At 43.2% G+C, this 14,866-nt stretch overlaps 1 protein-coding gene across 4 annotated transcripts; it reads right to left on the bottom strand.

Annotated features, from left to right (window-relative positions):
- Positions 1-5,425: 5,425 nt before the first annotated feature.
- On the bottom strand, positions 5,426-14,629 carry LOC121325370 (CD209 antigen-like protein C). Of its 4 annotated transcripts, XM_041267818.1 has the most exons (7): positions 13,797-13,909; positions 12,607-12,708; positions 10,933-10,993; positions 9,952-10,041; positions 9,633-9,784; positions 9,239-9,393; positions 5,426-6,119 (listed from the first exon to the last, which is right to left on the bottom strand). In XM_041267818.1, the coding sequence occupies exons 1-7, from the start codon at positions 13,809-13,811 to the stop codon at positions 5,930-5,932; spliced, it is 765 nt and encodes a 254-aa protein (XP_041123752.1). In that variant the 5' UTR covers positions 13,812-13,909; the 3' UTR covers positions 5,426-5,929. The 4 variants fall into 4 exon arrangements, with proteins under 4 accessions (XP_041123752.1, XP_041123750.1, XP_041123749.1 ...); XM_041267816.1 differs by lacking the exon at positions 10,933-10,993 and having other exon boundaries at positions 13,797-14,629; XM_041267815.1 differs by lacking the exon at positions 13,797-13,909 and having other exon boundaries at positions 12,607-13,488.
- Positions 14,630-14,866: the final 237 nt, after the last annotated feature.

Here is a 14,866-nt window from a genome sequence, read left to right as displayed (position 1 = left end):
CAGCCAGTCTAAGGGCCAGAAGTCCAAGGGCAGTCTCAGCTGTGACAGTATCAGCAAGGACAGTTGGAGCGAGGACCTTTTCCAAATCCCTCCCAATGGTTACTAGAGGCCTCATTCCTACTTGACACCTAATGTCTGGATCCCCTGGGCAAAGAGGGCTCATTCTCCACTCTCAGAATGAACACTGGTAAGTATCTGCTGCACATACCTGTACTAACTGCTTCTCCCCCTACGCTGCCTGCTGCAAACTTGAAAATCTCCTTTTTCAGTTGTCACACTCTGACCAACAAATCTCTGCTTCTCAGCGAACATATAACTGATACCAATCTTTATCTTCTGTGTCTAGCTGGAAACCTGGCACTCTGTAAACGAAACACACTTTATACATGTAGCCACCCCACGGGGCTATTTCCTCTTTGACAAACCTCGCCTCACTGATTGAGGCGGGGGCACTGCTGTTATTGCTAATTCTGTGCTCACTTCCTCAGTTCTTACTTTGGCTGCCTTTTCTTCATTTGAACATCTCGCCATCAAGCTGCTCTCTCCCATGTCCCTCACCCTTGTTGTTATCTACTGTCCCCTAAGGGCAACTCTGCTTTTATTGCAGAGTTTTTAGAATTCCTCTCCCTCGTCTGCACTCCAACTGACAATATCCTACTCCTAGGTGACTTCAACATTCATGTTGATTTGCCTTCCTCTCCCTTAGTAACCGACTTCAACACGCTTCTGGATTGTCTTGGATTTTCTCAATCTGTCAACGTCCTCACTCACACCTGAGGACACACCCTTTATCTGCTTATCACCAGGGGCCTTGATGTCTCCAATCTCTCCATCTCAGATGTCTGTCTGGCCATTTCTTAATCACTGCTAATATTAATCTCCCTGCTCCTTCCTCTGCTACTGATACTGTTGTTTCCTTCTGTCCCAAAAATCTTCTGAATCCTCTGAAACTCTCATGTCTCTGCATCCCCTCTAACTGGTACTTTCCCATCCTCAGTTGGTGACACCGTGACCCTTTACAACACCACCCTTACTCATATCATTGACACTGTTGCCCCGCTTACAACCAGAACTGTCAAGAAAGATCAAAACTGCCCCTGGTACCCCCTCGAACTTCGACTGCTTCAATCTGCCTGCAGCAAGCTCAAGCGCAAGTGGAGGTCATCTGGACTAATGGTTCAGAGAGATCTGGAACAACCATCTCGCAAGCTACAGGCGTGCGCTTGCCATGGCTAGAGTGAAATACTTCTCTGAAATCGTAACTATGGGACACTATGTCCTGTTTAAGGCCATTGAACAAATCCTACATCCAGCCACTGAAAGATCCAACTCCCGCCCATCCTCCTCTCTCAACTGTCATGATTTCTACTCTTTCTTTTGGAACAAAATTGACAACATCTATTCTGTGCTCGCCCACCACAAACCCAGTTCACCACCTTGATGCTCCTCCAGTTGCCCCTCCTGCCCTCTCCTCCTTCTCCTCTCTCTTCATTGCTGATGTTTCCAGCTTACTGTTGAAATCAACTACTGCCACGTGCCCCCTGGACCCCTGGCCGACTAACCTTGTCTGTCTCTCTGCTTCTTTTCTTGCTCCCTCCATTATGCACACTCTCAAACTGTCCCTGGACTCTGGCTCAGTTCCTGCTGCCCTCAAGCTTTCCAGAGTTACGCCGGTACTCAAAAAACCTGTCTTGACAAGGCTGACTTATCTAATTTCCATCCCATCTTCAATCTCCCTTTTCTCTCAAAAACTCTCAAAAGGGCTGTAGCCAGTTAGCTGATGAAATATCTCATGGACAACAATCTGCTTGAATCTCTACAGTCTGGTTTCCGGCTGCATCACGGTACTGAAACTGCTCTGCTCTGGATTGTGAATGATCTGCTCAATGCTGATGCTGGTGCTCCCTCTGTGATTGTCCTTCTTGACCTAACTGCTGCTTTTGACATCATAGATTATGCCATTCTTCTTGGCCGCCTTCAGAAGTATGCTGGGATCTCTGGAACCTGTCTCTCCTGATGCCCCTCTTACCTATCAGGATGCATGCAGTCTGTTTTTTATGCTGGACATAGTGGTGTTGTAAACCTTGTCACTTGTGTTGTCTCCCAAGGATATGTTATTGGGCCCCTTCTCTTCAAAATCAACATGCTTCCCTTGGGTCACCTCATCCTCATGTTTCATTCCTATGCTGATGACAACCACCTCTACTTAAAACTCGACGCTGCCAGCCCTCTGCTTTCATTCAAGACATCAAGGCCTGGATGTCTGCCAATTTTCTTCAAGGGAACACTAACAAATCTGAACTCCTTCTAGTAGGATCTAAAACTCAAGAATCTCAATATAGCTGCCCTGAACCTCGGAAACTGTCTGTTCCTGCCTTCCCCCACAGTACAAAGCCTTGGTGTACTTTTTGACAGCAACCTCTCTGATGCCCTGATCCTCCATGGTCAAATCTTCCTTCTACCATCTTTGAAACATCTCCAAAGTCCGTCCCTACCTTTCTCTCCCAGATGTAGAGATACTTTGTCATGCATTTGTTTCCTCTTGACTCGACCACTGCAACTCTTTATATGGTGGTCTCCTGGCACGCACCATAAACCGACTGCAGCAAGTTCAGAATGCTGCTGCCAGGATCCTTACCAGCTGTAAAAAACATGATCACATCACCCCCCATCTTGCCCAGCTGCACTGGCTACCTGTAAAGTTCAGGATTATGTTCAAAACTCTTCTGCTCACCTACAATTCCCTTCACACAGGTCCCAAGTACCTCCTCAACCTGCTGACTCGTCCCTGCCCGTAAGCTCCGACTCTGACCTGCCTGTTATCCCCAAGCAAAAGTGCACCACACTTGAACAACGCTCATTTAGCTTCATGGCTCTGACTCTTTGGAACTCTCTCCCAGCTTTGATGTGTGATGCTCCCACCGTCGCTCGCTTCAAATCAACTCAAGACCCGCCTGTTCTCTCTTGCTTTCCATGCTCTTTAAACCTGATATGTTATTAGCTGCTGCTACTACTTCACATATTATGCTACTATTATGTATTATGCACTTTTCACTCTATTTAATGCACTACATGTATTATGCACTTTCCACTGTATTTAGTGTATTATGCTTTTTTTTTTTTTTTTTTTACTGTATATCATGTATTATGCATTTCTCTGTATTTGAAGTATTGTGGATTTTCTTGTATTTACTGCATTTTATAAAACGCTTTGTGATGGTGGTCCACTATGAAAGACGCTTTATAAAATAAAGACTGATTGATTGATAGGGCCTCCATAGCAGGGCGGTAGGAAAACCCTGCTATTTAAATGTATTTGTTTATTTTAGAACAGGGTTTCCCCCACTGCCTGTGTTATATTGTATTTGTTTGTTTTATGATATATTGTATAAATGCCTGCGAACGCTGTGCGTTTTGCTATTGTTTTGATGGCGTAGCTGTGCGTGCATTTGTTTTGTTTTTATGTGGAAACATGTTCTGGCAGAGGTGAGGTTAGTAAACTCGTCCTCTGCCAGGAATGATTAAAAACCTTGTGCAGAAGGTGGCCATCTCCCGAATTAACTAAGTGATTAATTTGTTTCTAATCGGGAGAAGGTCATCTGTTTATAAACCTGCAGCTCTCTGCGCTCCGGGTGGGGTGTTCGAGAGGGCGGAACGAGAATGAGGAGAGATTAATTTAAAAACTAAAACATATAGGAACCGTGAAGGCGATTGCCCAGCCTGACCTATTTGTGTTCGTGATTTGTTTTGTTCAACTATTTATTTGTGCTCTGTGAGCAAGTGTTTATTTTTGTTAAAATATTTTATTTATTTTTGTTGTTTAACAAACGGTGCCACAGTGCATTTTTACAACTGCAATACTGCCTTTGTTTTCTGTTCCTGCATCTGGCCTGATGTCACCACTCAGCGTCATCCTGTCACACGTGGTGTCACCATGGGATAAACCTCAGCCTCCGTCTCAGGCCAGAGAGAAAGTGCTGCAGTATTTTTTTCGTTTCTATTATTATTGTGGAGAAAAGATGGGAGGAAGAGAAAAGGTAGGAGGAACAGGAGGAAATGGAAAGGAGAAGCAGCAGGAGAAGCAGCAGCAGCTGCAGCAACCACAGCAGCAGAAGAGTCTGGCCTCCCTTTGCAGAGCCTGTGGTGAGTTTTATGGTGAGGACTGCCCCTATGGCGACCCCCAATATGAGGAGGACCTGGTTGGGGATGCGGCGGAGTGGTTCTGGGTGAGAGACCAGACCCAGCCAACGCCCAAGAGGGAAGATTTCGAACAGCCACAGCCCAAGCCTGCTCCAGCAGAGGAAGACTGCCTGCTGGTCCTACCACAGCTACTGGAGGAGAGCAGCTGGGGAGCCTTCCTCCACACCATAGGGGTGACACAGAAGTGCTACCTCTGTGAGGAGTGGGGGCACTTTCCACTAGAAGAATGCCTACTGTGCTCATCCTCACCAGCAGAGGGAGAATACATGTTGGTTCTGCCACCTCCACCAAAAGGGGAGGAGCCCGAGCGTCCTGCACCTGAGTGGGAGGAGGCTGAATGTCTTGCGCCTGAGTGGGAGGAGCCCGAATGTCCACAGCCCAAGAGGGGGGAGTCAGTGCATCCACAGCCCAAAAGGGGGCAGTCTGTGCATCCACAGCCGAAGAAGGGGGAGTCGGTGCGTCCACTGCCCAAGAAGGGGGAGTCAGAGCGTCCACAGCCCAAGAGGGGCAAGGCCAAATGTCCACAGCCCAGGTACCCACCAGCAGAGGGAGAATACCTGCTGGTTCCGCCTCCACCGCCCTGGGAGGACAGCCAGTTCGCCATCGCCTGGGCATGCCAGCCTCGCACCTCTCAAGGATGCCTGCCTCGCATTGCCTGGGGCTACCTGCTGCTCCGCATCGCCTGGGGCTGCCTGTGTCTCTTATCCCCTAGGGTTGCTGAGGGTCTCACTTCGCCTGGGGTCGTTGCGGGCTCTGCTTCACCTGGGGTCACTGAGGGCTCTGCTTCGCCTTGGGTCGCTGAGGGCTCTGCTTTGCTTGGGGTCGCTGCAAGCTCTGTTTCTCCTGGGGTCGCCGCGGGCTCTGCTTCGCCTGGGGTCGCCGAAGGCTCTGCTTCGTCTGGGGTCGCCGCGGGCTCTGCTTCGCCTGGGGCCGTTGCCCGGCTTGCATCACCTGGGGCCACTGCCTGACTTGCATCGCCTGGGGCAGCTGCTAGTCTGGCAGGACCGCAGGAAGCACCGAGGCCGGCGCCTGAGAAAAGAGGACTACAATGGGGGGAGAGGTCAGGAGACCAGCTCCCCCTATTGCAGTGCGGCCGGACGCCCACCAGAGGGTTAACAATTACCACTGCTTAGTAAAATATTATTATGTATTTATTATTTCTTAGCAGACGCCCTTAACCAGGGAAACTAACATTAGTATAAAAAATAAATACATCAAGAATTACAGTACAATTAAGAGCAAGGTACAAAATACAATGACTTCTGTCTGTCCCACTCTACATGGTGAACATAATAACTGTTCCTAGCCTCCTAGAAAACTTTCACATTACATTTGGGTAAATCAAATATTTTACAAAATTTTAGTGTGAGGGAGTCCCCTGGGTGTGTGTGTGCAGTGGTTTTAAATAAACACTGACCTTTCTGTTCACGTTGCTCAACTACCTGAGATCAGAAAGCTGCACTTTCATATTGTGAGATTCTTAATGTTTCAGCTTTGTTTCAGAACAACAATGCAATCTTGTTCTCAAGGCCAGACTACATTCAGTACAAATAACCACCAGCTCATTGTTATCTCTGCTTTTTCATAATGTGGGAATCAAACGGTTAATATGGTAATGTTGGGGGATGACCTGCATGCTTGTCTATCTGAACTGAGTTTCTTCTATTCTTTCTAGTCTCTCTTTGTGCTTCAGTAACCTTAGCTTTTTATTGTCCTGATTATCCTCTTATTAGGCTATCACTGCCTTAGTTTCACAAATCCTTTTATATTGTTTTGTGCACAAAGAATCACCCCAGATCTCATAGGAATTCCTCAGTGGATGTAGTTCTGCACAGTCTTCACCAGACAGGTCCTCTCCTTTATAGTCATCAGGCTCTTTACCATATTCAACACCATCATGTGTCCTGGTGGCCCAGAATCTGTAAGAGATGAGCAGCAATGCCAGTCAGTATTACAGCACTACATTGGACATGCTCACTGTTTCACTGCAACACTTAAATCAGCACTTAGTGTAAAGATACAGCCTTAGACTACCACTGGTTATGCTATGCATTAACTATTCTTTACCAATTTTTTATATGCTTTACCATACCTCCCTGGTCTTTACAATGCCTACCTATGCTGTACCATACTTTCACTGTGTTGTATTCAGGGCCAGATTAACAAATTCTGGGCCCCTGGGCAGAAACGCATCATGGGCCCCTCCTCCCACCTCTCCTCCAATCAACTCAGCCTCAGCTAGTTATATGTAAAACTATGTCGGTTACAAAATTCAATTGATTGTTCGGTAGGCTACAGGCAATGAACAATGAACAGCACACCATCTAGATTACCAACAATGTAATTAAATCATACGTACCAGCAGCGAGCATAACAGCATGTAATAATAAATAAATGTGCCTCGTACCTTAGAAGATCGGCCTCTTTCTTGATTTCTTCCTTGAGAATTCAGTCAGCGCATTATCAAAGCCCAGCTCTCTAACAAGTTCGGACTCAATAGCCGTCAATGAAAGCACACTAAGGCGTTTCTGACACATACTTGTTCTGAGTTCATTTTTTATTCTTGCCATTTGCAAAAACAATCGTTCACCATCACAATTAGTTACAGGTGGAGTCAAGAAAAGTCTTTTAGAAAGGTTGATTGTAGGCCATTTCTCAGCACAATCTGCAGCAGTTTTGAGGGTGATTTATCCTGCTCAGCTCTTACAAAGAATTCATTTAGAGGCCTGTATGCATCCAGTTGTTGATTGAGACAGCTGAGTAACTGATCAATTTTCATGTTGAAAGTCTCAACTTAAAATTGATGTCTCCCCTCAATTGTGACTTCATGCTCCCTGGTTTCATCTGCAAATGCTTTCCATTTCCTTATCCAATGAAAGTCGTGCTGATAGGTCTGGCACACACCTCTGACACCCATGGCAGTCTTTTCAAAGTCTGAAAACTGATCCCAAAGTGATGCCACAATTGACTGCAAAGACTCCAGTAATCGCACAGCAGTCTTTAAATCAATGTCGCTTTTCTGCAACAGCTCACTTGTCATCTTGAACCTGTGCAGGACAACATCCCAGAAATGGGCCATTAAGGTTGTCTCCAAACGTTCCATTTTGCCACTCAACGAAGTTGCCTTGCGTCGCGTATCAAGAGTTTCATCCGTGTCACCTGACAAACTCCCCAAAGCATCCCTTATTGAGTTGTAGTTCTTCCAAAGTGCTGCTGTTGAGTCAGCGTGACAGCTCCATCGCATGCATGACAGGGATTTCAGAGTCATATTTACTTTTATGTCAGCATTGTGAAAAACTTTATTCCATGGGTGAGTTGACTCAGCGCAAAAACTGAACATGGACTGCAGCATCCCAAAAAAATTACTACCCTCTTGGCAGCTGTTCTCAATGGTATTGACACCAACCAAATTCAAAGAATGTGCAGTGCATGGTATGTAATGAATTAGTGTGTTTTGTTTGTTTAAATGGGCCTGAATGGGTTTAATAATATTTGGCATGCTGTAGCTTGGCTGCAGTGACCCTCTTAGTTTTCTCCTCCATTAGCACAATAAATTCCTTGCATATTGTAGAAGACAAATAGGATGTACTGCCTCTACCCTTCTGACCATATTTCTGAATGTGACCAGCCAAAAACGGATCAAACTGAGAAATCAGCTCTAAAATTCCCAAGTAGTTTCCACTGTGCACTGACCCTAGAAGCTCATCGTCGCCATGGAATCGGAGACCCCTCTCACTTAAAAACTTGATCACGGCAACAACGCACCTCAGCACTTCTATCCAATACCTGCTCTCCCCCTCCAGTTGCCGCACAAGGGATGCATCAACAGTAATAATTGCATTACATCGCTGTGATAACGCAAGCATATTAGTTCTATGCTGTAAGCTCTTGTCGTGTTCAATGACACGATCAGAGTGCTTCCAGTCGCTGAATCCTATTGCAAACGCATGTGTTTTAGTGGACAAAACCTTGCAGGCAAAGCAGAACACATATAAATGAGTAAATGAGCCAATCTCTTGAAACAATTTCTCAGTTCTGTAAGCGGCAAGAAAATAAATCATTTGTTAGGGAACGTGTCCTACTCCCAGTAACACCCCGCGTTGACGCCGGATATTTGGCCGTCGGGTTTTGGAAGGCAGACACCCCGCTTTCAATTAACATCGTCCGGAGTCGCTCGTCTCTCATGCCCCACAAAGATGGGTCGTTCATATTTCCACTGCTATCAGGGGTTGTGCTTGAGCTGGTGCTGCTAACTTCTGGGACCATGTCGCATGTAGCACTGCTGCTCCAGGTGGTGGTGAGAAACTCTCCGGCGGATCGGGCTTGCAAGCTTGACTGGTGGTTTCACAATCAGCCTCATTGCTAACATTACCTGACGAGCTAACACTAGCAACAGTTGCCTCCTCTGACGAGCAACTAGCAAGCTCCTTTTAAAAAAAGCTGTTGATAGAAGGCACACTTTGTAAAAGAGCTGCCCCTCTCGCTTATTTCTCATTTTTTTGCTTTCGCTTAAAGTACCCGCTAGGAGTGCCTCGATCCATGCTTTTTTCTGGTTTTGCTCTTAGCTGGCTAGCTAAGTTTTTTCTTAATTTTGTCAGCCTGTACATTAAACCCACCCTCCCTTACCATTGTACCAAACGTAAAGGGTATATCTCTGACAGAAAATATTCACATGATTTAATGAGTCAATTTGGTGTGCTTAAACAGTGAGTGTGTAAACATGATTGGACAGTTGACTTGCTCATTCTAATTTATTAAAGTGGCATACATGTACATTACATGTCGTTGGGGGCCCCCTGGTGGCCGAAGGCCCCTGGGCAACTGCCCCGGGTGCCCATTCGGTAATCCGTTCATGGCTGTATTACACTTGCTATGGTATATCTTAGTGCTCTCATGGGGACAGTAAGGAGGGCAGTTTGTTGTATTAAAGGAAGCATACTGTGTTGTCTCTCCAGTAGCTTTACTGTCACTTTCTATAGAACATGGTTTATCCTATTAATCCTCAGCAGTGATTTCAGAATGAGGTTGAAGCTCTTACTTTGCTTTGACATTTCCAATGAGAGGAGTGCCATCCACCCAGAGCCAGGTTCCTTCAGTAACAGCATCAGTCAGGCCGATCCAGTGGGGTATCTCTTCTTCCTTCATTACATTAGCCTCTTGTGTGATGTTCCAGGCCTTCTCAGATAGGAATTTCTGAACAGAAAACAAACTTCTATCAGTTGACCTGTGTCTGAGCCTGTAGTCTGCCACCTAGTGGCAAGTGTTTGAAAGTGAAAGTTTTGTTTTATTTGAATAGCGTTTGCTTCTGGGTGAAAGAAGTATTCTGCACACTGACATCATACATGCTACTTCATTTCCAGTGTTAGCTAGCAGTGAAGTGAGCAACAGAAATGTGTATTGAAAATCTAACATTGTAAAGAAGACAGTCGTACCTGCTCTCCATCGCTCTCTATAATCACCAGGTGCCCCCCCAGTGATGTGCAGTTATCACGGCTGGAGTTCCAGTTCATTCTATCAGTGGAGAAGTAGTAACACTTGCCATTGAACAGCTCCAAGTTCTGTGGACAGGATTTACAAACTCGCTCTGCACAATGACAGAAAGAAGCAGTGATGATGTACAGGTTTGATCTAAATGACCAAACATTATGGACTGAAGCATCTCGAGCTATAGACTTGAAGAAGGCCATTACTTACAAAGACATGAATGGACCAGCCCACCGATCCCACTCCTTGAAATAATGAACCACTCACCCTTGGAAGAGGTGTCTGTGAGGGGACAGTACTGGTCCAATGCTGAGTATTTCTCTGAGATGTTGCTGTAGTTCTTCTCCAGTGTGAACACTAAGCAATAATTGACACATGAGTATTTTTAATTAATGCTTAAGTATTTGTTTAATAAACCATTGCTCCACCCTTCTTGGATACAGACTTCATATTTGCTCATTTTGGGGTCTCTTTTGATTTGATAGTTTTTCTCAGAACTGTTTTTAGACAGTTAAAGAAACCAATCAAGTCTACAACAAACCTTTAATCCATTGAAACTGACTTGAAAAACACTCTTCAAACAACTCAGTTAAAGAGACACTGCATATTGTCTATATTTTCCTACGAAACTATCTTCCAGGTTTAATATCCAGTTATACTTGCTCTATATCATTTCTCTATTGTTGTATCTGCTTAGATCATTATTTGCCATGCTGTCAGGAAAACACTTCTGAAAAGACTCTGATGAATGTATCAAGTGTCAAGGAGTATATGGAACTGCAAATGCAAGTCAAAAAGGAAGTTTGAAAGGCCAAGAGAGAGATAGAAATGAACATTGCTAATGGGGCTAAAACCAACTCCAAAATCTTTTCTTCAATATTACAGCAACAAAGAACAATGAAACAGGAGGTGCAATGTCTAAGAGATACAAATGGCAAAATCATAGACGAAGAAAATAAATAGCAAATTTACTAAATGATTACATTTCACAACCCTAATTATTGTTCGACGGTCTCAATATTATAAAGCCTGTTGTATGTTATCACCACCTTACTAATATATACTGTATGTACCGGCTGTTTTTTATTGTTTTCACTGGCTACTGTCCTATAATCTTGTAGCGCTGAATAAAAAAATTGTAAAAAAATTAAATGTTGAAAAATAATTAAATTACCAGTACTTAAGAGCTAAGTTTAGAAAAAAAAATCAAAAGGTATGTGATTGAGTAGAATCTGAAACAGCACTTACTTGTGGTACAGATTAGTGTAGTTCCTTTCCACTTCTGAATACTTAGACTGCATATGTAAAACTGAAATGGAGTGCTTCTGTCAAACAGCTGCACACAAACCCTACTGCCTCTATACAGTACATAGCTATGATACAGGAGGCTGGTTTTAGCTGTTGTGTAACACAGTACAGTACCCAGATTTGAGAGGGATCCAGTGCCCTGTACACAGCTTTTATTATAAAATATAACTTGACATTAATGAAACGGTTCTGGACTGGCTTGGCTTCTTTATTAACAATGTATTACATTAGGATGAATGAATACCAAACTGTATATAATTCTTCAAAACAGTCTCTGAACAGTACTTGGAAAGATAGTCACCATATCAAGGTCATGTGACTTTGGTTTTCAGATGATAAAGACCTAACGCTTTGAGATACTGACTTCATATTTGGCACACATACAGTATGTATCTGTGATTACCTTGGCTTATAATGGGTGCCTGATGGTATTCTATGATTCTCTCTATAAAGTTCCATTATAGGTGGTGTCCAGTAGAAATGAACCTCTGTCACATTAGGGGTGATGCAGACACAGTTAAAAAATTGTGGACACAAAATTCAAATTGCCTAATCAGATTTTATAGCTGCTAAGCAATTTACGGTCTCATTATGGGGTCAGCACCCACACGTATCCTTACATCACCCCCATTGTTTTTAATGTCTGGACGTGTTTCACTGAATCAGTAAATGATACAGATCTTTCACATTTATATATTACTACTACTACATGTTTACAACCCATTCAGTCTGATATGACAAACCCGTTCGATTACACTATGTAACACTATTTTTGTTCCTGGGTAGTAAGTATTATTTCCTAATTGCTTATGCCTCAAAAGTATAGAACATGACTATTATTCTCCACAAACTTTGCTTTTGTGACCAGGCCAGTGATATTTCAAAATATCACTATTTCCAATGGGAAAACGGGCAAATGTGTGTCTTTTCATTCACATAAAGTCAGAAAAAAACAACATATGAATCCAAATTAACATGTATTTATACTAAAGTAATACAAAAATGACTACAAAAGATTTAGAAGTGAGTAGTTTTTCGAGATTTACGATTATACTGTATTTACTGTATTATTTAGTATAAATACATATTAATTTGGATTCATATGTTGTTTTTTTCTGACTTTATGTGAACGAAAAGACACACATTTGCCCGTTTTCCCATTGGAAATTGTGATATTTTGAAATATCACTGTCCTGCTCACAAAAGCAAAGTTTGTGGGGAATAACATCCATTTTCTATACTTTTGAGGGATAAGCAATTAGGAAATAACACTTACTACCCAGGAACAAAAAAATAATAATAATAATTGTTACACGGTGATGGGACCGGGGATGCTTTGTTCTTGTTTATAATTTCTAGTTTCCTCTTGATTTTGAATTCTGTAATGACTCCAGAGCTACTTTAGGACTGAACCCTGCAACACGTAAGACATTGCGGACAATTGTGAAAAATAATATTCTCAGTTCTGATTTCTGAAACCCAGGATTGGCTGCAGGGCTGCTGTGAGTTTCTAACCCTGTTACTGAACCTATCAAAACAACTCACTGCCTTTGAATTCTGCACACTGCTGTATTATGGATAACGTGTACACGGTGTCTTGTGTGCAATACTCACTGTAGACTGTGAGGAATATAATGACAGCCACTGAGAGAGTGCACAGTCCTGCCAGGACCAATGCAGCCCATCTGTATGGAGGAGCTTTACCAGCAGTGGGGTCTGAGGAGAGGACAGAGAGAGAAAGTGTTGATTCACACCACATGCACAGGCACACAGGGACAGCCCCAGAGCCGAATCACTGCCCAGTGTTCTAGTCAGCCAACAGTGCATCTGCTAGCATAAACATCCCTCCACCCCCCTTCACCGTATTTACAGCTGCTCCTAGGCTTGTTCATGTGGGGGTCTCCGATCGGCCCCAAAGATCCATATGGTGATAGTCTCACTAAGCCCAGGTATAAGGGTCCACACTGTCTCAATATACTGTGCTCATTTCTACTACTCAGACAGTGTTTTATTTCAAAAGTTTTTAAAGTGTTCACAGTAAGGTGTGCTTGAATACTTTTCAGGCTAATCAGTTCAGAAGTATGCAACATAGGGTTGAGGTTTCAGTGGCAGTAGTTCAATTTTTCTCATTGTTTCTTCTGTCCTGTAACTGGAACACCACAGAACTGCACTTGTCTTGTGGTATATTTAACTTCCTTAAAACACAACTTCATTATTTTTTTTTTCTCATTTTCTAAGGCACACTGTACTTCACACCCATTTTTTCATGGTATTTTATTTCTTACCTGTTTAAAATGTAAAATATTATGGGTTCTAGTCTTAAAGAATTCGATGTTTTGTGTTTCACACTCTTAGAACATTAGTCATTAATGTTCTAAATGATCTAAACATAAACAATAGATAATGATGGAGAACACACATAAAGGGATATTCCCTTATAAAAGATTACCATGGTGCATTTGCAAGGTAATTTTTAGTTTTTCCATGTTTATACTATACATTTACTATAGTTTACCCTGGTTTGTCATGTTTTGAATAGATAAGAAATAAAACATTATACAAATGATAAAGTATCTCTCCTACTTTAAAAAGCAATATTTTTTCCCAGATAAGATTGCTGAAAAAGGTAAAGGAATAAACAAAGTATGTGAAGACATTATTTCTCAGTATGTGAATCAGTTTGCTTGAGCTTCAGTTTTAATTAGCTTCTGTTACTTGCACAAACCTTTCAGTGAATGGCTAGACTTTTAGCAGTAGTTAAGTGAAGCAGGTACATGTTAAAATGTGAGCCTCTTGGTACTTACCTGCTTGTTGTGCATCTGCTCTCCTGCCCTGGGTCTGGTTTACTGTTGAGTAGACATTCTCCGAGGGCTTCTGCAGCCCAGTGTAAATGCTGTCTGTCTCCATAGGTAGTGCTGCAGAGAAGTGAGCTAGAGAGGAAGATCTGGCTGCTATATATATTAACAGTGCAGATTCTACAGGGCTGGAAAGGGGCTAGAGGAAGTGGGGTTTCACACTTCAGCCCGTGTGACGCATTATTACTGCTCTTAATCTCTGCAGCTATTGTGCTGTATGAGGAGTGAGGACTCAGATATGGGTTTAGAAGGTATTACAAGTGGAATCTCTCTGCCATTCACTTTCAATAGAGGATCCAAATCCTCCTATCCTGAGATTCTAACAGGACTCTGATCCTGTAGCTCTGATTGTGTATTGATAGCCGTGGTAGGGGCTGCACTGTAGATTTGAAATTCTGAATCAGGGTGTTTTCAGTCCTGTTTGGGGTCTCATGACGCTGAGCTGCTACAAGCAGGGTTGTGAATGTGTGAGTGTTTGTATTCAGAGGCAGTCTTTCTGCAGCACAAGGGTATCCAGGTGCTTTCAAATGGGCAGACAGCGGGCTAGTTCAGTAGCCTCGCATTCATGCCTTTCACCTTCCTCTGAAAGAGGCCTGGGTTTCCATCTGGCTGCTCATGAGTCTGCTCAGGTATCTGTCTCATCTACATAAGCAGCCCCAGACAGACAGTGGACATTACCAATAAGTAGGTGTCTATTTAAATTGCGGTAAATGTATGTATTTTTCATGGGTAGGTTGTGGAATAAAATGAGGATTTTGCAGACATTTCACAGACCTGTTTAAACATTAAATAAACCTAAGTAGACAGTATTTCACAGCAATATAACGCCTATAAATAGTGGTACTTGCTTCCTTACTAAAACAGTTTCTGTCATTCTGTCAGAGTTCTGTCATTTGTTAAAGGCAAGCATGCAATATTCCCCTGCAGTTGACTTGCCCATACATTGAGACTGCATGTTCTGCGTCCACTGAATTGGTTGAACGTTAAGGCAAAGCTTTGCCAAGTTATACAGATGTGGA

This window comes from Polyodon spathula, chromosome 13 (assembly GCF_017654505.1).
Source record: "Polyodon spathula isolate WHYD16114869_AA chromosome 13, ASM1765450v1, whole genome shotgun sequence".
NCBI classification, from domain to species: domain Eukaryota; kingdom Metazoa; phylum Chordata; class Actinopteri; order Acipenseriformes; family Polyodontidae; genus Polyodon; species Polyodon spathula.
Note: the sequence above shows the minus strand (reverse complement) of the source record. Positions and strands in the feature narration are given on the sequence as shown.

Coding starts and splice junctions, on each gene's coding strand:
- LOC121325370 (XM_041267815.1), bottom strand. CDS start 12,819: ATGCACTGTTGGCTGACTAGAACACTGGGCAGTGATTCGGCTCTGGGG. Junction 10,994..12,606: donor TATATTCCTCACAGTCTACA/GTGAGTATTGCA, acceptor ACTCCATTTCAG/TTTTACATATGCAGTCTAAG. Junction 6,120..9,238: donor ATTGGAAATGTCAAAGCAAA/GTAAGAGCTTCA, acceptor CATCTCTTACAG/ATTCTGGGCCACCAGGACAC.